Genomic DNA, 22,408 nt, shown 5'->3' on the forward strand with positions numbered 1-22,408 from the left:
TATTTTATTTTGCTTATTTCTGCGGGGAAAGCCCGGCAGTCTCCTGCCGCGGGAGAGCCCCCCCCAGCCCCGGCCCGGCGCGGGGAGGCGCCGCCGGCCCCTCTCGGCCGCGGCCGGCCGAGGTGGTGCTGGTGTCCGCGGCGGCCGCCAGGCGAGGCCGGGGATCGGCGGCCTACCCCGGCCTTGCGGGGGGGCAGAGGGAACGCTGCTTCACGCGTGTGAAAACCGACCCGAGGGTTTAATTTATTTTGTTTTGTTTTATTTTATTTCATTTTATTTTATGTAAAAGGACGGCTCGTGGAGGAAGTGGCCGGGGGGAGGGATGCAGCACAGCCGGCCCTCTTGGCCTCCCCGTGCGGGGCTGGAGCTGCGGGAGAGGGTGGCCGAAGGCGAGATGGTGCAGGCCGGGGTGCTGTCCTGTGGCTTCACGTGCCTGCCTCTCCCCTTCCCCAGGGCACCGGGTACTGCTGCTTGGTGGAGGAAGAAGGGAGGGTACAAGTGGCAGAATGACCCCATGTTAACTGGAAATGTCCTCGTGTTAGTTGGAAATGTGGATGTGCCAGGCTGGTGTCACCCCATTGCCAGTTGCCCATGTGGCAGGAGTGCTGGGGCTGAAGGAGTGGGACTAGCGAGATACCAGGAGGTGGGAGAGCAGCTCCTCTCAGTGATGTGGCACGTATGGGGACAAGGTAGTTGGACGTGATGGTGGCGTGTGGCTTTGGGACCTGGAGAGTGGCCACACTGGAGGGGTGTTCAAACCCTGCGTCCAAACCAGCTGCCAAGAGCAAGCTCTGACACCAGCTCGGTTTGTAATGGGCAGTGTGGCTTGCCTTCTGCCTGACATGAATCCAGTTCCATGTTCTGCTGCTTTACCAAGGCGGCCGAGTGGCTGCCCATTAAAGACTCCAAATTTGCAGATTAGCAGACCCTGGAGTCTTTTGCCCAAAGGAGCATGCACAGAGCCTGGGGCTGAGTTCCTGTCTCGGCTCCACTGCCTGCCACTTTTGTCTCACTGCGCTCATTTCTGACTGAAACATTACAGTCAAGGCCTGGACATCAGTCAAGCCTGGACTCATTGCCATGCCACAAATACATTATGAAAAAACTTTGCACAAATTTAGCTCTGGCAGGGTTGAGAATAACGGCCAGCTCCATAATAAGGTTGACTCAAGTCTTTCCATTTGTCTTGCGTTGTCTCCTAGAGTGAATCTATCAGGCTGTGATTTAGTTAGCCTGCTTAGTAGCTTGTGCTTCCTTCCGAAGGCAAGGAAACACTTTTGCTGATGTGCACTATTTTGTTTCTGTCTGGCAAATAGTTTGTAACTCATTGACAAACTGTGAATAAAGTCCTCTCTAGATGCTGGACAAGAGAGGGATAGTCATCAGCTCTGTGACTCAAAGCTGGAGCATGGTGGCAGGGTTATAAGTTCTGGATTCAAATTGTATGACAATTTGAGCAGATGAGTCTGAACAGACAGATTTGGGGAGAAAATGCTTATTACTTCTTGAAATGTTTTCCACTATGTTTCTAAAAATAATTAAACATAGAGAAAACAAAAGTTTATCATGGCTTTTTTTGGGGGCGGGGAGGGGAGCTTGAAATTAATTACGCATCCATTGTGGTACAATGCCCAGCAGAAGTGTCACCTGTACTGGTTATTAGTTCTGTGTTTGAGTTACTGGTATAATAACTTTGTAGTTTGATCCAAGGGTAGAATGAGACACGGTGAGGAGTCTGGAGTGAAAAAGGGAGCCAGAAGTGACCGAGTTTGCTATAGGGTGGCCCAGACATGAGGTGAGAGTGGTCAACGTGGTCAGGGGTGGTGAAGGCAGAAGAGAAGCCTGTTGTGTATGGTGCAGGGTGGTGGTATGGGGTCAGATTGAGTGAGAAAGGTGGTTGTTCCTGAGAGATACATGAAGTTACTAGGTTTGCAGTGGTATGCATGGTATGCATTTTGAGGGTGTTGCAACGAGAAGATGAGTCTTATTGGTAAAGCTGTGACATAAAGGTGAAGGTATGAGTGAGCTTTGTATGGGAAGCTGGTTGCCTGCCCTAAAGGGGGTAGGAATGCAGGGGAGTATCAGAGTGCAATGGTGTGGAGAGGAGATCAGGCTTGTGGGAGGCGAGGATAAGACTGCAGGCAGTAAATAGCATGCAAAGGATAGAAGTCTTGGGGCTGGGGGAGGACTGTAGCAAGGATCAAAGCTGTAGTTGGGTATTGTGGGACTTAGAGAGGTAAGGTAGGTTGGTCAGCCATCAAAATGAAGTAAAGACGCATAGAGGCACATTGGATTCAGTAGAATAGAGTAGACTACTATGAGGGGGAAACAAGCTGAAGCGGCGGCTCCAGAATGCAAGAAGATAACATATTACTGTAGATAACTGTCAGCCTTTGGGCCTGTAGACCTTTGGCTTCACTACAGCCTATCATCAGTAGCATTTAAATGCTGTTCTCTGTAGCCAAGAAGCAGCAGCCAGTTCTGGTTGTAACCCAAACCCACATCCTACTGTGTAGGATGTTTTATCAGTGGGGTTGGAATAGCCATGAAAACAGATACTGATCTTCTCTGCTTCCCTCCTTGAGATAATATTTTAAGGAAAGAGCTGAGCTCAGTAGGAGAGCTTGGAGTAAGCTCTACCTTTTGGAAGCTCTCCAAAGTGATGTTCCTTCTTTGTGGATAAACACAATTTGAAGGTGTGCTACAACATTTTTGGAGGGCAGCCACTGTGATGACCAGCCAGTGTAGAACTATTCTCCCCACTGTCACTTCTCTATGGGTCACTGCTTCACTTTTGTGTGTTTTGCTGTCTCCCCTGTGACTTGTGTCAGAGCTGCAAGAGCTGGGCTGCTCTTCAAGGCAGGTTAAGCTAGGAGCCAAAGGTGGCAGTAGCTTGGGTGGTGAGTGTGCCCTCACAAACCGGGGGACAGTCCGACTGTGTCTGAGCAGGGTGGGCAGTGAGTGTGCCCTCACAAACCGAGGTACAGTCCGACTGTGTCTGAGCAGGGTGGGCAGAGCAAAGTGCCTGTAAGAGAATCTACCAGCAGTCCCAGACAAGATAAAATGATGAATTTGGTCTCCCAAGGAGGGTCCAGCAGTAGGAGGTGGCACCGGAGACAGACTGGAGATAACTTACCCGGAGTGCAGATCCAAGGACTTTCTAGGAGATAGAACGGAAGACAGATGAACTCTCAGGGTTCTGAGATGAACTCTCAGGGGTGATGAACTCTCAGCTAAGACAAGGTCTGTGTGCCTGGGTCTGGGTTTAAATAGAGCCCCTGGGCCATGGGCAGTGCATGGACGAGTGAGGCTGGTCAGCACATTTAAGGCTTCTTGGTGCCCTCAGAGCTAGATGGCTTCAAACTCTTCCTTCTTCCCTATGCTTTCTGTCAGTGTCCCCTTCCCCTCTCCATCTCCAAATCTTGGTAGCTCTGTCCTCTTTTACGGCTGTCACTACTATCTGCATGCAGATCGTTCCTACTCCTTCTCTCTACTCTGTTCCATCTTACTTCTTCTGGCTTTGAAGAATCTCATGCAAAGAAAAATACTGTCAAATCAAATATCTCTCTCTATTTTTCTGCTCCCTAAGCCTTTCTGTCTGTAGCCTTAGTGATCATATTAACCACAGTCTCCTTGTTAAATTTCCTTCTCTCTTCCTGACTGCTCATTATCCAGGTTATTTATAAGTTGTTCCAGGTCTTCTGGTGGTGTTGTACTGAAGTCTACCTGCTCTTCTCCACCACGTCTGTTAAAGGCCTTTATGGAGACCTGAATCATTACTCACCTTGTCTGTTGGCATTCTGATGTTCCCTTTCTTGCTGTGCCTGCCCTTCCCGTTCCAAATGCAGCTGCTTAAAATCTTCCACCTGCTGTTTGGACCAGATTGCTCTCAAATTTACTGTCTGGTGACTTACAGACTGCACAGTGTCACTTTCAAATGCTTGCATATCTCAGCTATGATTTCTTTCTGCTCTTTATCACACTCCTTTTTTTTTTTTTTTTAATCTTTTCCTTCCAACTCTCCTTCTTGGTAGAGGACTGGCATCATTTTTTTTCCACAGTTTGTAGCGTGGGGACTACACAAAGGCTTTCTGAGATGTCATGATTGATTTGCACATCCTTTAAAGGTCCATTTACCCTATTCCAGTCTGAATAGCCCTTAGTTATCTTAAGATACCTGAGACTGGTAAGGATGGCCTTAATGTAAAAGGGACCTGGGCAGCAGTGCTCTCCAAGGTGTTGTAGACACTTGAGAAGACAAGGTTGAGAAGACACTTCTTTTTTTTCTTCTCATAATCACTTCAGAAATGATCCCACACTGGGAATGCAGTGTCATCATCTCTGTCTCACCTCTGTATTTCTGTGGTTGATGTCTTGATGCTTGAGTTACTGTTCCTGAAATGCTGAGCATCATTTGTCATCACAGCTGGTTGTTGGCAAGCCTGGGAAATTTGTGGTCACCAGCAAGGCCTTCTTGCCACAAAAAGTGCCATCCCTTCTCCCCTTCCTATTCTTGTTTTGTATGGCAGCCTTGTATTCCTTGTTGGGAGGACAGGGAGCTGTTCCAGATTTGGTCCCAAAGTGTAGGGGATGAAGCTCATGTATCTAGTGGTGTCATAATTCAGACCTGTTTGATTGAGAACAGAGCTATTGCTCCATCACATTCCTAACTTACCTGCACTTGCAGAGACCCACACTGGAGCTGGTTGGACACAGACAACTTGGCTTGTTTGTGCCCCTGATTGAGGAAGTTTATTTTCTTTTGGGTCTTCTTCAGACACTGCCCACTCCATTTCTAAAGCCTGCAGCACGGGCTCCTGTCCTCTTTCCTGGAGAGCGTTCAAAGGTCTCTGCTGCCCGTGCCTGGAGGGTTTACTGCTCGTCTGCAGCCTGAAATTCCCATGGCTTATATTCATCTCTGTTTGTCTGTGTGAATCTAATAAGCGATTCCTTCTCCTGCCTTAGTGTTTCTCTCTATCATAAACTTCCTGACGCCCTATATAGGTTGTTTTGTGTGCTGTGCTGTAAACCAGTTTAAATCTGGCTCAGATAAGTAGTCAGAACTGCCGAATACAGGAGTGTCCCCACACAAACTCCTAAAGCCGTTGTCATTGCATGTTGATGTTTGGGCTTTTTTTTTTTTTAGGTTTTTTTTTTTTTTTAGTTTTCCCTAGAAAGCAGTCACAATTACTCTTGGTTCCCATTGCTTTATTTATTGGCGTTCTAAAAACTGAAGTAATTTCTCTTTGCCAGTGTCCTGTCAGTGGCGTGTGAGAAAAAGCAGATGCTGGGTAGTGAGTTGCTTGCCATCCTGTGTCTGCTGTGTGTATAAATCAAGGACTTCAGTGTTCAGGGCATCTGGTCTGGAACATTTTGTTAGTAGTAAATTCAAGCACACACGAAATACTGTGCTGCTTAATTGCCAGCAAGACTTGTAATCATTTTTTTCCCCTCTTCCTCTGCAGCGATTATAATGGAGAGACAGAAGAGAAAACAAGAAATAGAGAAGGGACTTCAGTTCATTCAGTAAGTGGATAACCTTGTTGTTTCCTGTGGCTTTGAAGGTGCTTATCTTCATATCGAGGGTTGCACGAACTGAATTTGTCTTTTTCACTGCACTGGGGCTGCTGCTTGGGAAAGATATATTGGTCCCGAGGATTTTCACTGTGTTTCTTTAAGTTGTTTTTGTGCTATCAACTCTCTAAACTCAGAATGGCATCATTTTAATTTCACTGAGTTTTGTCTTCTATTGCACTTCTAGGATAATCTTTATCATCACCATAATGCTTACATTGTGCTTTATCTGTAGTCCAAGGATCTAAGCCTTCTGCTCTCAACAAGGTTATCCTGACTTTCCTACAAAGGAGGATAATGTTTCTACTTTCCAGGTTGCGAGAACAGTGTAAATTACTTGCCAGATGTCCCATATGGCACCTATAGCAGAAATAGATGATCCGGGCTCTTGTAGAGTTGCCAAGCTGGTAGTTGCTTCAGGTCACTCTTCTGTGACTGTCTTGTGGCTTTCTGGAGCTTGGGATGAGCACTCACGTCATAGTTAGAAATCCAAGTTCCTCCTCATAAATACCGTAGTGTTTCCCCTCCAATGGTTGAGTTAGTTAAAAATTTTAGATTCAGGTCGGAGTTCCATGGTAGTTAGGAGCAAAATTACATCGAGATTGCAATCTTTTTTTTTTTTTTTTAAGGTCTACCTTGAGTCCTGCAATTATTATGGCTGAAGTGCGTTATCTCTGTTAGACACAAAAAAGCCAGATCTTTTGTGTCATATATCTATATCCTGCATCAGGGCAATGATATTTTCACTCTAATCTGAGACTAGGTGAGGCCAGTAAGACCAGTTTCAAAAAGGCAGTTTTTGAGTTGGTGTTTTTTTTTTTTTTTTTTTTTTGGTATCATTTATAAAAATGCACAAGCTCCTTGGAAAGAAAATGATGTAGAAACACAGGGTATTTTTCATTCTTCTGGAGTATATCCTGGACCCTAAACCAGACTAAGTTTTGTTTGTCATTTGTTAGCTTGTTTTGATGTGAAGGAGGGGTAACCCAATTTTATCTGCAGCCAAAACACTTCCTACAAAGCCATGACATTTCTTCTAGTTAATTTTAAGTACTGATGAAGTACAGAGAAGTTTATTCTCTGACAAGTAAGATCATATATGTGATGGTGTTTCAGGGATGAGTAGAACTGTGAAAAGTGCTAAGGACTCTCTAGATTCTGATGTTTTTTTTACTGAAGGGAAAAAAAATAAGTACATTGTGAGCCAAACCTGGATGACCTGTGTGGTCTGAGCTAGAGAATGGAGCCTTCTGCCTAAGTCTCAGTGCTCCTGCAGGATGAATATTCTCCACACAAGAACTGCCAGTTCTGTGGGTCTCCAGCACGACTGGCCAAAGCAGCTGGAATTAAAGAGCCTCTAGAACTTGCTTGGTTTTCTCCTTTCTTTGACGTTGTTTTTGTGGGGCACGCCTGAAGATGTGTAGAAATATAGAGGAAAGTGATTGTGTTTATCACTGTATGTCTTCTCTGTGGTGACGCAAAGGGTTTGAGGCAATCTTGGAGTGACCAGTCCAGTGCTTCAGATGTTCAGTAACTCTCACTTAGATCAACACAGGACCAGAAAAAAATGGTTTCTTCCCTGGAAAAGTGTGTTTTCATGGATGCCTGTCTCATGAGCATTTCCTCTTTTTTGTTTTTTAGGTCCACATTACCCCTAAGCCAAGAAGATTATGAGGTAACCAAAATTTTGTTTTCTGAAGTTAGATTCCCTTTGGTGAGCAGCTTTTTCATATTGCACAGCCATTAGTTTACATACCAGAGGTGGAGAGCATGAATTTTTTCTATAATTTAAAACATTAAGGATTCTGGGAAGAACAACTTTCAGGGAGAGAAGAAGTCAATTAAGTGCTTTAAGAAAGAAGATTTGTTTAATTATTGTCATCTGCCCCCAAAAATGGTGTTTTACAGGAGAATGGGAAGGCAGGAGAATTTTACAGGGCAGAAAGCTTGCTAAAACATAGGGAAAGGAAACTAGGAAATGGGTCTTTCTGCCTTTGGGCATGTGCTTCATTATTTGTACTCTCCCTGCTGCCCAGGCCTTTTTGCAGAAGCTGGTGCGAAACCTGTTTGCGGAGGGCAACGACTTGTTCCGAGAGAAGGATTTCAAGCTTTCGCTGGTGCAGTATGTGGAAGGGCTGAACGTGGCGGATTATGCAGCCTCTGATGAGGTGACCATCCCAAAGGAACTCCTGTGCAAGCTGCACGTCAATCGAGCTGCCTGCTACTTCGCCATGGTGAGTGCTTTCCCAAGCAGCTCCAAAAACCAGGCAGGGCATCCAGGTTGCAGGAAGAGGTGTCAGGAGGGGATTAAACTGACTCCAGTCTCCAGCACCACAGGAGACAACGACATGGAGAAAACTTTGCTGTCTCCCTCTAACACTGTGTTTTGCAAGGTTAAAGGAAGAAGATGAGGGAGAAGAAGCCTACTGGTGTTGGTCAAGCCAGAGTGCTGAGAGTGCAGTTTAGTGCCATGCTTGAGAGGAGCTAATATAATGTAGAGATCAGATTGGAAAGCACTAGGGATATCCAGAATTGACTCTTCAAGCATTGCTCTGAAAGTTTGCCTGCCTCCCCATAAAGGGGAGGGGCCTCCAAAAACATGTGGAAAAGAATTCTGAAGTATTCAAGCTCTTAAAGGTTGCAATGTTCTGTTTTCTTTAGGAATCCAAAAGCTGTCTTTTATGGCAAAACCCCAGAGCAGGTTCATCCTGTTCATATGATGCTGAGCACCATGAAAAAAAAAATTAGCAAGCAGTCACATAATTAAAGACTGTCAAATGTAACAAACCCAAGGTAGAGGAGAAGGCTATGTAAAGTTTTTCAAGCTGCCTTAATTCTATCATTGGCTATCTTTGAATTGTGTTCAACTTTTGCAAGCCTTAACAAAATTTTCTTTTATTGTAGGTTCTGTATGCTCGTATGTGGGTTTGTGTGTGATGTAATATATGTGTTTTCAGCTGCCTTGTTTGATCTTGTTTTCTCTGGAGAGACAAAAGGCTTAGATTCAGACAGGGAGAGAAGTTAGAATCTGCATTGCCTTAACTGAGCTGAGCCTCTCTTTTCCATGCAGGGTTTGTATGAAAAGGCACTGGAAGACAGTGAGAAGGCTTTGGGTCTAGACAAGGAGAACATCCGAGCGCTCTTCCGGAAAGCCCGCTCCTTAAATGAGCTAGGAAGACACAAAGAAGCATATGAGTGTAATAGCCGATGTTTGCTGTCCCTCCCACATGTAAGTTTTTGACGCACAGCTCATCCTGACTTCTGCGACACTTCACCACTTCCTTCCTTTGTAACATCATGTTTAGGGTGAGGCCTGAGGGTTATTATTTTTATGTTCACATATGTGTAAATTTTTATGTTCAGAGGAGACTGTTGGCATATATCAGGCCCTGGGTATTTTCCCAGCAATGCTTTTAGTGAGCTAGTATGCTCTGGGCCACGTGCTGAGCAGGAAACCAGACTGTGATTAAATAGATCCTAGTGATCACCAGTTGTCTTTGCTAAATTTGGTTCTGATAAATCATGTTAATGTTGTTATTAGAAAAATGCATCTGCTTCCTCAGGGGAAGTTAACTTTATTAACTTTAATTACAGAAGCAGTCTCTGAAAGATAAACCTTTCCAGTGATTAGTTACTCTTTTGAATTCCTAGTTTCTTGGTCTGGCAGAACAAGGTGGCCCAAAACATATTAAAGGGATCAACTTAGGCACGTTCCAAATAACTTTTTTTTTTTAAGTACTCGTTTATAACCAAAATGGTCCAGTATATGTGTTCATGTAAAGCTGTATATGGCTGTATATCCTGCAGTGCCACTGAGCCACGTCATTGTATGATTAAGACATCAATTCAGCTGTGTTTACTTATTTGTTATATCATTACAGTCACCCGGATCTCCAAACTTTTTATGGAACTCCCTTTGTCAAGACAGTTCAGCCTACAAATACTTGACCAAACAGACACCCGCATCCCCTGTTATAAAAGTCCATTCTTGTAAATTAACCTATACCATTGCCTTATTACCCAGCTAACAGAAATCATGTGCCTTTTCAGTCTCGAAGGCAAGACTATCCATCACCTCACTCCCATTTCCATTGTACCAGCTGCTAGACCTCTGGAGCACGTTGGTACTTCCTGCTTATGCTGCTGTAACAGCTGAGAACTTCTTGTGGTCAATACAGAGCATGCATTAAAACTTCCAGTGATGAAAGATCTGCCACTCAGTTGACTCACTGTCTAGAAGAGCTAATTTGTTTGTGGGTGCAGTGGTTTAGTGCTGTTAGTTTGCAGAGGTTGTCCCCTGCTCAGTCCTCTCCTCTACAGTTTTACCTGAACTAACAACCTGCCTCAACCCTATTGCAATAGCCTTGTTGAGCGGTCTCTTGTCAAAATGAGAGGTGGGATTGGGAGGAAAGGGAAGCCTCAAGACAAATGTGGGGAATGACAAGGAGCAAATAACCAACCCATTTCCAAACCTCAGGCTTGATGATGGCAAGAAAGAAACCGGAGCCAGTCTGGAGAAAGATGCATTCTTGGTGTTGTCATGATCTTGACTGGGCGTCAGAGAGGACTTTGCAGAGTCAGGCAGATATGTAGGGTTAGACAGGGTAAACCTGGTCATTCATGAGTGGGAGATCAAGGAAAAGTGACAGTATTAGAGGTCTTTCTGGGGAGGGCTCTCCTGCGCTTTCCACAGGGAGCGGGAAGGGAGCACTTCTCATCAGAAGACATTGGAGGGATTGTTTGGAAAACTGGAAGAACCATCAGAGAGTAGAGCATTGAAAACATGATCTGGTTATGATGTTAATAAAGGTAGAGTATTCGTGGTGTCAGTAAGATCTGAGAGTTGCAAGAAAGTGAGGACAGAGCAGTGACCGTGAGATTTGGCCAAGAAGAGGTCTCTGGAGTGTACAGAGATGGTTTCAGTACAGAAAGGTGGTAGAGCTTTAGGGGGTGTAAAACAGCTAGAGGTGAGAACATGAATGAACTAACAGATTTTGCCCAGTCTGAGTTCAGAGAAGATGGTAGCCAGGTCAGTGTTGAGGGGGAACAAGTACAGTCAAAAGATGGCACTCTGAATCGAAAATGCATTGATAGGGTGAGGTGGAAGAGCAAGAGGCCAATGAGAGGTTGAAAGCAAAAGGATGAATCCGTAGGGAGGAGGAGGTTGGAAAGAATTGCATTGATAAGCAGAGAGAACGGGGCGAGCTTCAAGATGCCAGATAAGGGAGGAGGCGTTGAGGCATCAAGTAAGGCTATAGCAATAGGATTGAGGCAGGTTGTTCGTTCAGGTAAAACTGTAGAGGAGAGGACTGAGCAGGGGAATTGAGTTTGGCCCAAAACTTTCTCCAGAGCTCCGGATGATGTGGGAGCAGACCTGGGAGGTGAAGCGGGAGTTTGGCTAATGGGGTGCAGAGGGGAAAGCAGGACAATCTGCTTAGTGGAGCTGAGGCTGTTTAACCAGAGCTGAAGTCAGTAAAAATGCCTTGTAATAATTAAGTTGGAAACTTAAGGCGTGATATTAGTTAAAAGAAAAAAAGAAAGAAAAAAACAGAAAAGAATGAACACTGTCTGCATATGAAAATTGATTATTAGGTGATTACTAGCTCTGGTGGGCAGAGAGGAAAAGAGCAGGGTGTGCTAAGGTCCTTCTTCTTCCCAAATACAGGGACTTTGTGGAAATTGTATCAGCCCCTGGCAGGAGGACTGCTGGTAGCCTGTGACAGCCCCCCCAGGGCCTGTCTTGCCGATGGGGATCCTGAACCCTGCATTCGAAGAGTTGGTCCTTTCTTGGAGGCAGATAATTGCTTCTCATTTTCTGCAGCATTGAAAGTGTGTGGGGATAGGTCCTTCCTGGGATAAACTCGGGATCTCTGCCGCGCTGAGTGACAGGAGTGCCCAGGTCTGCATGGACTCTCTGAGCTGCCTCTGGCAGTTGTCTGCCTGTTGCTGGCTGCAAGTGAGGCCTCTGGCCCCAGCTAAGCGTGGGTAGCCACATGCTGCTGTGTGTTGTGTTGTGTGCGCCGTGAAGACAAAGCTGACACTGTTCTTCCAACGGGTTTGTCCCCAGGATGAAAGCGTCACGCAGCTGGGGCAGGAGCTGGCCCAGAAGCTGGGCCTGAGAGTTCGAAAAGCATACAAGAGGCCTCAGGTATGGCTTTCTCTTTTTATTTATTTATTTTAAGAGTAACTACCCCTTGGCTCTTGCAGATTCACTTTTACAAAGGCAGGAGGTGCTGCTCTGCAGCTACCCACACTCATCTGCTAGCCTGTCACCTCTCCATTGGGTCCCTGCGTACCCTCCTCGTCCCAGCCTTCTGGCTTGCTTCTGCCTGGACCCATTTCTAACCTCCTCGCTGCCCCGTGTTGACTGCCAGGGTGTTTCCTGTGTGTCCAGCTAAGCAGGGCAGAACCTGGCTGCTTTTGGAGGAGAGGCCACTGATGCAGGAGGGGCATGTGCTTCTGGGAGAAGAGGGCCACGCAGCTTGATCCCAAAGGAGGTTTTGCATCACAGTTATGGATTGGAAGGGAAGGATCCTCTGCCATTCCGGAGGGGGGTCTGGTTTTGTATCAGAGATGGCTTGTGTGGTCACTGTCCCATAAACCTTCTTCATGACGGGGAGAAGACCTCTGCTTTGCTAGCTTCACAGGTGCCCATCTGGCCAGATGCCAGGAAAGACAGCAGTGGGAAGTGAGTCGTGAGTCCAGCGAATTGACCTCAGTGCTGGGTGTGAAATCTGAATTAAAAGAAGGAAGAAAAAAAAAAAAAAAAAAAAGGTTCTATGGTATTCCGTAGGATGGAGCTAGAGGGCGTCGGGCCACAGCTAGAACTCGCCTTGGTCAGCTCGGGAGATGCCTGGATGCATTTCCAGGAGGAAGGGGTATTTGCTGGCAGTCTTGGCTCAGGTTCCTGGAGGGATTGGCAGCCTGTGTGCGGGAGCCAGCTCCGCCTGGCTGCAGCCTCTGCCGCCGGATACGGATACGGATATGGTGCCCTTCCAAACCATGCTCCACCTCCAGGAGAGCCCCTTAGCAGAGTGAAGTGATTTGTGTGCTCCCAATTTGCAGAGAGCTTTTGAGGTAACTGTGGCTGCTTATGCATATGTAACAGCTTAATGCCTGGCTGTTACAAAGCTCATGTGGGTGATTGGCCTCTCTAAAAAACCCTTGACATGATAGCAACTCTCAGCACTCTGAAATGATCCTGTCTCCAAAAAAGGGAAGTTTTACTCAGAAATATTTCTGCAGCTGCTTACTGCATTGGTCCTATAAAATTTTTGCTGCTGTCATGTTAGTCAGTGGAGATGGGCTTAAACCAACTGCTAGAAAAAAATAAAGATAAAAAAGGCCAAAGTGCTTTTTATTATTTGAAATTTAGCAATTGGTATTTTGATAGCAGCTTGCTATGTCTTGCTTCACTTCTACTTTTTGTTAAAAGGCTTTAGTGCCTTTGCCCAAATAGGATTTTTTTAATGAAAAGGCAAAAAAAAAAATCTCTTCTTGGAGGTGAATTTTCATTTTGCTGTGTTGAATGGTGTGTGTTTTGCACTGAGGTGGCCAGAATAAATGTGCAGCCCTTTGGGGACTGGGTAAACTGTACCCTTGTGTCACACGGTATGCATTCTGGTGTGGCTTTTTTCCCCCTCCAAAATGAAAAAGAATCCCATTCTGTAATATTTGTGGATTATGCCTGAAAGGAAACCATGTTATAGCCCAGCTTTACCTGGTTTACAATCATTCAGAGCGTGTCTCTGTTCTAAGACCTCTCTCTTCCTTGCAGCAGGAATTGGAAACATTTTCTTTACTCAGTAATGGCACGTCAATCAATTTATCAAATCAGGTAAAGTTCCTATCCTGTGATTCTCACTGTTCATGAAGTATGCTGCTAGCACGCTTCTGGGTTTTATTTCCATGCAAATTTATTGCTGTCTTTTAAGATTTAAATATATGAATTAGTGTTTCCTTTTTAAGGAATATTTTCAAGGGAAAAATATTTCTAGTCAAAACACTTTGTGGTCATCAATTTGATCATTGAAGATGTTATTTATCTTAGATACTGTGTTTGGTTTCCTTTGTATTTTAAATGAGTTCCATTTTTCTAATTTTTGCATAGTTAGGGCAACATTAAGTAAAAATCAGAAAGTGCAACTGCTGGAGAAACATATAAAATGAAGTTATGTGAAATCAGTTCCATTGTACAGAAGAGAGCAAGGTTACATAGAATAAATATTTATGCATTCTTTGAATTGTCCTGTCACCACGAAGATGAAGCTTGGGCATGTTGCTGTGCAAATGCTAAACCAAAATACAAAGAATAGCTGATTTCTATACTTTGCAACTGACAAACAAAAAACAGTTTTGATGTTTTCGCTTGTTATTTGACATTTTTCCTTAAAGCAAACAGACAGACTCTACGATCGTAAAGATGTGCATTTGGTTCAAGATGGGATAGTAGTGAATCAATTTTCCTGCCACTGTCCAGTGAGCTGTCTTTGCATCTTTGTAGCAGAACAAGTTGCCTTTTCTTTTTGTAGTTATACCTAGTTTTTGATTTGAAAATGCTTCTTTATATAAGAAATGAAAATACTGCAAAAACTAAGAGTTACAAAAATTATTGCAGTAGATGCATTAGCCTGAATATAATACTTTTCTAGGGCCTTTACATTGTCAAGGCAAAACCATGCATACTTGCTCATATTTGTTTCTGTAAAATATGGACTTATTTTGTTCCTTGCCTGGAGCTCTAAGTCAGCAGTTGCTTTGGTGAAAACCTTTTCCTGTTTTGAGTTTGCTTTAAAAGTTTGTGGTTATTAGATTGCAAACTATGTGAACTAAGAAAAGGAACATTGCGTAAGATCAGGCTAATCAGATCTTGCACTGCATGGGGCTGACTGATTGATTTGTCCTGGGACTTGGGATACAGTATTTTCATCCACTGTGGAAAAAAAAATCAAAAACAAAAACACTTTTACATACAGATTTGATTGGATTTGATTGCATGGCTGGATGTTATGCAGAGTTGATATTCCTGTGCAGCAGTGTTACGCAGCAACAGGTTTTGACCACTGCTGGAGGTAAAAAAAAGTAAGCTGTTTGGATGAATGGCCTTTTGGCTTATTGGTCTTAAGGATCTTACATGGAGAGAGTCTTAAGGAAAAGAATTTTGGGACTAGTAAATGGTCATCTGTGAGGTGTGAATATCTCTTGAAAGAGGAACTTCTGGTCATAATTTTTCTCCCTTTCCCTACACCTTGCTTGCAGACCACTTCCAATGGATTGGGTTCGATAGATGACATCGAAACAGGTAAAGACATTTCTCCTCTCTGACTTTTATGCTTCAAAAAGGTATCTGACCAGGCTGCAGTGCATGAGAGGTTCATCGTTTTCATGTGGATGGGTTTGTCATTAACTAAGATGTTTTTTCCTTGCTTCTTACAAATTCCTGGTCAGCTACTAAGACACTGTCTGAGGGGAAAATGAGGTAAAGCAGATGCTTAGATATTAGCACCTCTGACAGAAGAGCTTTTCATCCAGGCCCGGTGAGGGACACCTTTGGGAATTAAAAGGGTCTGCTGAGGTGCACAGCTCCCACCAGCAGTGCTTTCCTAAGCTTTCCTAAGTGCTTTCCTTGGTCTTGGCCAAGTGAGATTCTGCTTTAAGCTCTCAACCAGAACCGTACAGCTAAAGTGAAGTTAAGGTTGTGGGCTGCTCTTTGTGCGCCGCGTACATATTGTCCTCCGAGAAGTCGAGATGGAGGAAATGAGAACAGAGGGAGTTGGGAGGCATCCAAGGAGAGCAATGTCCTCTGTTAGGAAAGTAGGAGGAGCAGAATGGGGGATACTTGGTTGCTTTTCTCATGCCGGAAAACAAGTGACCTTAACTCTGCCCCTGTAGAAAGCCAAGTGTTTTGCCCTTCGTCATGTGCTGGCGCATTTAAGTGGTGCCTTGGAGTCAGTCTTCGCTCCTTTAAAAGACAGCTGCAATGTTAAATAGGAAGATTTACCACTGCATTAGCTATTGCTCTTTTTATAGAAAGATCCTAATTTCATAATCAGGGTGTTTTGATGTCTATTTTAGAAAACATGTTAATTCTGACTTGGATACCAATTCAGTAACTAAATGCAATCCCGAGACCCAGTTTGGTGAAACAAGGAGAGTAATTCGCATCATCTTGCTGTACCAAGATGAACTCACTGCAGAGTGACAAATCACTCCTTCCAGTAAGCTCTTTGCCTAACTGGGATTAGTACAGGAGCAGCGTGCCAGCTCCTGGGTAGTTCAGGCAGAGAGAACGTTTTCTGCTAGGAGATGTTTTCAAAGATGCTGGAAACTGTCTTATACATCATCGTGTTGCCCTCAGATTTGGTGTGCCATGAGGAGGGCTGTGGGTGCCGAGCACCTTGAATGTCCCATGTTCAGATGTATTTGAGCAAAGCCTGTTTTTTTTGTTTTTTTTTTTTTTTTTTGAGATGTAAATTCCTGAAGCTCCTTCACCCATGATTTGCTTGAAGTTGAATGAGTTACTCAGCCCTGCCCTGCACAGGTAAATGCTCAGATCTGGCTCGGCATGGCCTTGGCCAGCTAGTGCAGTGGAGAATCGCTGTCATTTGGGGAAGCAGAGGTAGAAACAAGGTCTTTTAAAGCCTTGTACTTGCCTCTCTGGAATAGGCTGGTAAGTGTTTGGACCAACTACAAAGTGAGGGCATCGCCCAAGAGGATTTCTTCTAGTTTTGGAGGAGCTGAGTGATTCAGGGGAATGGATAGACAAGACTTTCACTGAGCTTCTAATAATAATATGTGGGGTTTTTGTGTCCCAGCACTGGCAGGAAAAGGCAGTGAGGACAGAAGGCAGGTGAGTGCCTGCAACCTGCCCATTCAAGAAGGCCGTTTTGGGGTTTTTTTGGTTGTTGTTGGGGTTTTTTTTTTGTTTTGTTTTCAGTTGGAACAAACATTAGATGAGTACAGCAGATGCATGGGCTTTTTGGAAAAGAGGGTATCTAACACGTGGGCATGGTGGCAGGTGAATGGGGTCAGTAGGTTCAGGAGTCCAAAAGAATTCCCTGCTGGAATGGGAGAGGAGGAGTAGTAGAGGTAGGAATGGAGAGGAAGTGGCTGAAAGGGCCACAAGGGGGAACCAGTTGACCCCGTTTTCCCCTTTGCTCATTGCAGAATCTGTTGGTTCTCTTTTCTCTTTGCCCTTCACGTGCACAGAGGATCCTGTGTGTCTGTGCCTTTCTACCGCGCGTTCAGGGCTTCAGGGCATTTAACCTCTCAGGGCGTGCGAGGGCCTCTCCCTGCTTCCCAGTGTGACTGGGAACTGGAGGGCCTCAATCGTTCCTCAGAGAAGCTTCAAACTTCTGGATCTTTGAGGCCGTGTCATTGTGAGCCCGTTTTGCTCCTCCCCTGCATGTGTCCCTGGCCCCGCTACCATGTCCCGTACTACTTACTGGCCCCTGGAGGGATCTCGACAGATTTAAACATCTGAAAAAAAAATGGGAAGGCACAAGCTGTTCCTTTGTGCGGAGGGAAATCTGGCCGAGCTACCAGTGATGAAGGCAGCACCAAGAGGAAGCTGAATGGCTGGTGACCGAGCCCAGGCGGAACCTGCTAAAGGGAGGTGGACACACCTGAGCACAAGTCCTGGCAAGGGGATGTGGGGCCAGGGCTGAACCTGGTCCGGGGACAGCTTGGCCTGTATAACCGAAAAGGTTTCTGGCTGCCTTTTGAGCTGCTGCCTATGATAAACATGCTGCAATGCTAGAAAACTGGGCTGGATCCCTTAAGGTACAACATGCGCTTTCATTTTATGGAACTCATGAGATTCTGGAGAGGAAATCTGTGTTTGTCCTTTGCCTTTTCCATCTGCTTCCCCCACCTTTTGCCACTGTGTGGCCTCTGGTGCCTCGGCCCATGCACATGCACTGATCACAGCAAAGGCAGGAGGAAAGGTTGAAGGGAGCTGCATGGTGCTCGCAGCAGCGTGGGAGATGAGGTGGCTCCAGGGTATATCTCTGCTCCTGCTGTCATTTTGTCCCAGATTTGGGCATCTGCAAGAGCTGTGGATTGCTGAGCTCTCTCTGAGCATGGCATCAGCATAGTCCCTAGTCCGCGAACATGTGATATATAGGCCAGCAGCATGGCTTGCTCAGAGTGGGCTAGAAGAGAATAACCAAGCCTTCATGGTGGCTGAGAAAGCAAAGACAGGGAAGCGGTATCTCTTGTTGGATTGAGATTTTTATGCTCAGAAGTTTGTCTGGTTTCTTTCTCCATTTTTTTTAACCAGTTTCTCTCATAAAAGCTATTGCCTCTCCCTCCAAGGTTTTTGCTTTGCTTATAGCCTTAGACCATCATAGCTACAGTGCAGCCACTCTACCTGAATGCAGAAGGTAGCATCTTTTTCTGATTTCTCTTCTTTCATTGCAGGACATCTGCACAGGGGCAGAATTAAGGTAGCTTGGGTGTTGGTTTGAAAACTGCAAACATAACGCTGCGTGTCTGGAATTTCTAACATTTAAACTTTTCTTTTACCTTTTTTTTTTTTTTTTTTTTGAGAATAAAATGCTCTTCTGTGAAATGTATGTGCCTGTAACCTTAACTTCACTTAGCAGAGATTTATTTTGTTTGTTGGGAACGTCTTAGCTTTTCAATAGTGTTACACAAGAGAGTTATGGAAGCCTTAGGAGAAGATCCTCCCACTTGGATCAGACGGTTCAGGAGGGGCTGTTTGCTGACTGAGATGTTGGGAGCAGTGTGTGTCACAGCCTGCCACTCACAGACATATGGTGGCACTCAAGCATGGAATCTGCTTGGGTCAGACAGCTCTGTGAGGCTGCTGGGGCTTGTTGGGGGCACAGCACAAGCTGGTCTCAGCCTGATTTTTGGCTGTCTTTTCAGCAGTACCTTGTGTTTTATCTTCTGCGAGTTAGGATGGCTGAGAGTTCAGAGAGGGTGTGTGGGTAAGCAAGCTTCCAGTTGGGATGCTGAAACTCCAAGGAGCAAAGGAGGCAGTGGTGGCCACCAGGTGCATCAGTGAGGGACATTAAAGAAAATACCAGGTGGAGGGTTACAGAGAATTCTGTGCCCCTGCCCTCCAGTCCAGGCCACAGCAAATTCAGTAACTGGCTTCTGGTTGTAGTACCTGGTTGCCAGATCATGGCAGTGGGACTTTGCACTGACCCTTAGAGCACAATTTGGCTATTTATGAGCCATTAGAGATTGGAAACAAAAATAAAAGGGCAAGAACTCTTGAAATCACGTTCCTTCTCTCGGAAAGCTGGACATTCTTGGTGTTTATGATTTGATAGAGCTGTGCAATGCAGTTTTTGCCGAGCCACCCTGCTTGCCCCTTGCAGGAGGCTCTTCTGGATGACTCTCTGTCTTTCTCGCCCATCACAGACTGCTCTATGGACCTGCAGTGCCTCCCAGCTCCCGTGGCCACCTCCATCCCTGTGAGCGAAGGGTTGGCCCCTTTGCCCTCCGACTCCGACGCGAAGGGTCTGCCTACCTCACTGCCCACTGCCAGCTTGCTCCCTTCGTCAGACTGCGTGTCCTTGCCAGTGACTGAAAGCGTGGAGGACTTCACAGACGGTGACATCATTGGGGAAGAACTGGACTCCCTCCTTGACTCCCTGGCCGAGGGGTCACAGTACCCTCTAGTAAGAGCGGGCGCTGCATGAATCTCTTGCTGTTTGTTCCAAATGGGCCCTTGGAGCACATGTGCATGTGTGCTGCCAGTCTCTCTGGTCCTCTTCTCTCTTAGCTCTTCCTCTGGCAAAACTTATTCACTCCTTCCTTTATCGCTGCAATGGGTTTGTATGTATCTAAAGAGGTCCTCCCTCTCCAAGCCTGCTTTGCTATGTGGCACATAGAGCTACATGGAGGTGTCCCTCAAAAAGTACCCAAGATAACCCTCCCTCACCATCACCTCCTCCCTGACTCCTGGTGTCTGTGGATTTGAAACATCTGAGCAGGTAGAAGTGAGCATAGAATCATAGAATCATAGAATGCTTAAGGTTGGAAGGGAACTCTAGAGGTCATCTTGTCCAACCTCCCTGCACACGCAGGGTCACCTAGAGCACGTGGCACAGGACTGCGTCCAAGCGGGTTTTGAAGATCTCCAGAGAAGGAGACTCCACAAGCGGGTTTTGAAGATCTCCAGAGAAGGAGACTCCACAACCTCTCTGGGCAGCCTGTTCCAGTGCTCTGTCACCCTCACTGTTAAAAAACTTTTCCTTAAGTTCACGTGGAACTATTGGTGCTTCAGTTTGTGGCCATTACCTCTAGTTCTGTCGGTGGCCACCAGTGAAAAGAGGCCAGCACCATCCTCCTCACTGCCTCCCTCGAGATACTTATAGACACTGATCAGATCCCCTCTCAGCCTTCTCTTCTCCAGGCTGAACAGGCCCAGCTCCCTCAACCTCTCCTCATAGGGCAGATGTTCCAGGCCCCTGATCATCCTTGTAGCCCTGTGCTGGACTCTCTCCAGCAGTTCCACATCCCTCTTGTACTGTGAGGCCCAGAACTGGACACAATATTCCAGTTGCAGCCTTACCAGGGAGCGTGCTGCCACAGGAAATCTGATCTGATCTCCTAGTGTTTTGTGTAGGCTGCATTCAGCCTGAGCTCTTCAAGCAGGTCTGTAGAGATAATCTGTGTTGATGCTTACGCTGGATTTTGGTTGTCTGTGTTACTGATGCACTGTGAGCCCACTTGGGTCTGAAAGCAATATAATCATATCCATGTAGGAAGCCTCTTGAGCCAAAGAGCTCTTCTGAGGTTGCTGCTGTGACCTCTGTGCTGTTTGTGCTTCAGGTGCCCAGCACATGCTCTGCTTGGCAGACTGGCCAGCCCAGGTAGCCTGACACCTCCTCAGGGGCCTTGGTGCAGGCGGTTTGCAGCACAGATAGACTGGAAGATCTGTGGAAAGTTTGTGGGCAGATGTAGCTGTTGGGCTACATTTCTCCAGATAATGCAGCATGCTTTTGAGTGGGAACCTCTTGAACTCTGTGTGCACTCTGCGCTCATTTTCTGCTCCTCATTTTTAATATGTGTTTATCCTTCCCTTCCATGATTCCCTGAAGTCTCTGGTTCAGGGCACCATTCCTACCAACCTGCCGACAGAGATGCCCCAGCTGATTCCTGTGTTTCCGGGAGGAACGCCACTGCTGCCCCCAGTCGTGACAGCCAGCATCCCTGTCTCCTCCCCCCTGCCACCTGCCTCCTTTGGCCTCGTGCTGGATCCCACCAAGCAGCTCTCCTCCTCCTCTGTCCTGGATGCCTTCGAGCCCCCGCCGGGGGGAAGTGGAGGCTCCACTTTAGATTCTCTGGATTCCCTGGATCTGCTCCCCTACACAGAGTCACGGCTCGATGCCCTGGACTCCTTTGGGACTAGAGGGTCACTGGATGCCTTGGATTCCTTTGCCATTGGTAGGTGTGGGGCTGGGGGAAGATGGTACTGTTTTGTCTGTGTATGAATGCCGAGGTGGCTTTCCTTGGGCACAGAGAAGATTGCCACATGCCTTTGCCAGTGCTGTAGAAAAGCAGTACAAATTGTAGAGGGCTGAGAAATGTCTTGGACAGAGCAGCGTTTTATGTCTAGCTCATTGGTAAGATGGAGCTCTATGGATATGCAATTTGCAGACAATCGGTATGTGCAGGGTGTGAACTCTCAGAGCAGAAGGGAACATCAGAAGTATATAATGATGAGCAATGAGGTCTAATCCTGGATTGATACCCAGAATACTTCTCTTGGCAGAATTTGCTAGACCACAAAGTGTTTTCATACTATCACCGGATGATTCTGTATCATTTTGGGCCAAAGGGGCAAAATCCTGCTGAGGGTTTCACGTGATGTAGGACCTTGTAGCAGTGGTCAGAATGGCCTAGGTCTGGGAGGTCTCTCCCATTTCTGGTTTCAGGGCAGTGTCCTGACACAAGAGATGCTGCACTCACGAATCAGAAGGAGCCAAGCTGTACAGGGATGGAAGTTAAGGAGAAGGTCCCTTCCTGTCCCAGGAATGGGGAGGCAAGTTTCTCAGCTGAGTTGCGCCTCACATTACGTGTTGTGAGCAAAAATATTTTGAAAGGAGCAGAAATTGGCCGGTCACCTCAAAGTAGGCTCAAATTTGCCTCAGGATTGGGCGACCTTAGCGCTGCTGCCTTGGGAATGCTGCCACTGGATAGTGTGGAATTGGGTTCAGGGAGATTTGGAGGACAAGAGAGTTCTTCCCGAACTCTTTCAAGACTTGGATTGCTTGGAGAAAAATAGAAAAAAAGGTTATAAATAAAGCAAATGGATTTCAGTTGTTGGTTCTTTTGTAAGTAGAACAGTTTCTGGAAATGAAGTGATTGCTTTTATTTTATGGCATTTTCTTTTTCTCTTCATTTGCCCAGAAGAAACCAGCCCTCAGGAACTGCGACACCCACCTGGCAGCCAAAAACCATCCCCCGTGGTGAGTGAGCCGCTTCCTCATGCTGATGTCCCAAGATGTCCTGGAGCCAAGGTAGTAGTGACTTGGGTGATGTAGGTAATTTGAGCCCCTCTTCTTAACTTGCCCTAGTGAGTGTTGCTTCCTACCTTGAGGCAAGGCAAGTAAAGGCTTCCCCAGGAACAGCAGAAAGATGCTTGTTCCGTCTTATCTGTAACCCCAGCATATTGCCAATGTAAACTTGGTTATAGGATCAACAGGGGGTTGTGTAGGAACAACAGAGGGTCATGGAGGCCAGTGTCCTCTTATGCCTGACAGCCACATAGCTCTGAAGGATGAGGAGCTGTAAGCCAGCTTCGTCTGGCTTGTGAGATTCTTTGCTCCTCTCTGCCCCCATCAGAAGGCTTCTC

The 22,408-nt window shown here is 46.1% G+C and overlaps 1 protein-coding gene across 8 annotated transcripts in view; it reads left to right on the top strand.

Moving 5' to 3' along the window:
• ZC3H7B (zinc finger CCCH-type containing 7B) overlaps positions 1-22,408 on the top strand; it is a 42,883-nt gene that overhangs the window by 1,009 nt on the left and 19,466 nt on the right. Inside the window, exons 2-11 of one of the 8 annotated variants that reach the window (XM_088532804.1) lie at positions 5,466-5,526; positions 7,216-7,249; positions 7,611-7,808; positions 8,645-8,803; positions 11,642-11,722; positions 13,352-13,411; positions 14,833-14,875; positions 18,967-19,226; positions 20,652-20,997; positions 21,964-22,076. In XM_088532804.1, the coding sequence (XP_088388930.1) occupies positions 5,474-5,526; positions 7,216-7,249; positions 7,611-7,808; positions 8,645-8,803; positions 11,642-11,722; positions 13,352-13,411; positions 14,833-14,875; positions 18,967-19,226; positions 20,652-20,997; positions 21,964-22,076 (1,347 nt within the window). In that variant the 5' untranslated portion in view covers positions 5,466-5,473. Of the gene's footprint in view, positions 1-5,139; positions 5,527-7,215; positions 7,250-7,610; positions 7,809-8,644; positions 8,804-11,641; positions 11,723-13,351; positions 13,412-14,832; positions 14,876-18,966; positions 19,227-20,651; positions 20,998-21,963; positions 22,077-22,408 lie in introns of those variants that run through there. The other 7 variants (XM_088532803.1, XM_088532805.1, XM_010224493.2 and 4 more) reach the window with 7 other exon arrangements.

The sequence above is a fragment of the Tinamus guttatus genome, unplaced genomic scaffold (assembly GCF_059628265.1).
Source record: "Tinamus guttatus ecotype Peru unplaced genomic scaffold, ASM5962826v1 Tinamus_guttatus_pri_ptg000472l, whole genome shotgun sequence".
NCBI classification, from domain to species: domain Eukaryota; kingdom Metazoa; phylum Chordata; class Aves; order Tinamiformes; family Tinamidae; genus Tinamus; species Tinamus guttatus.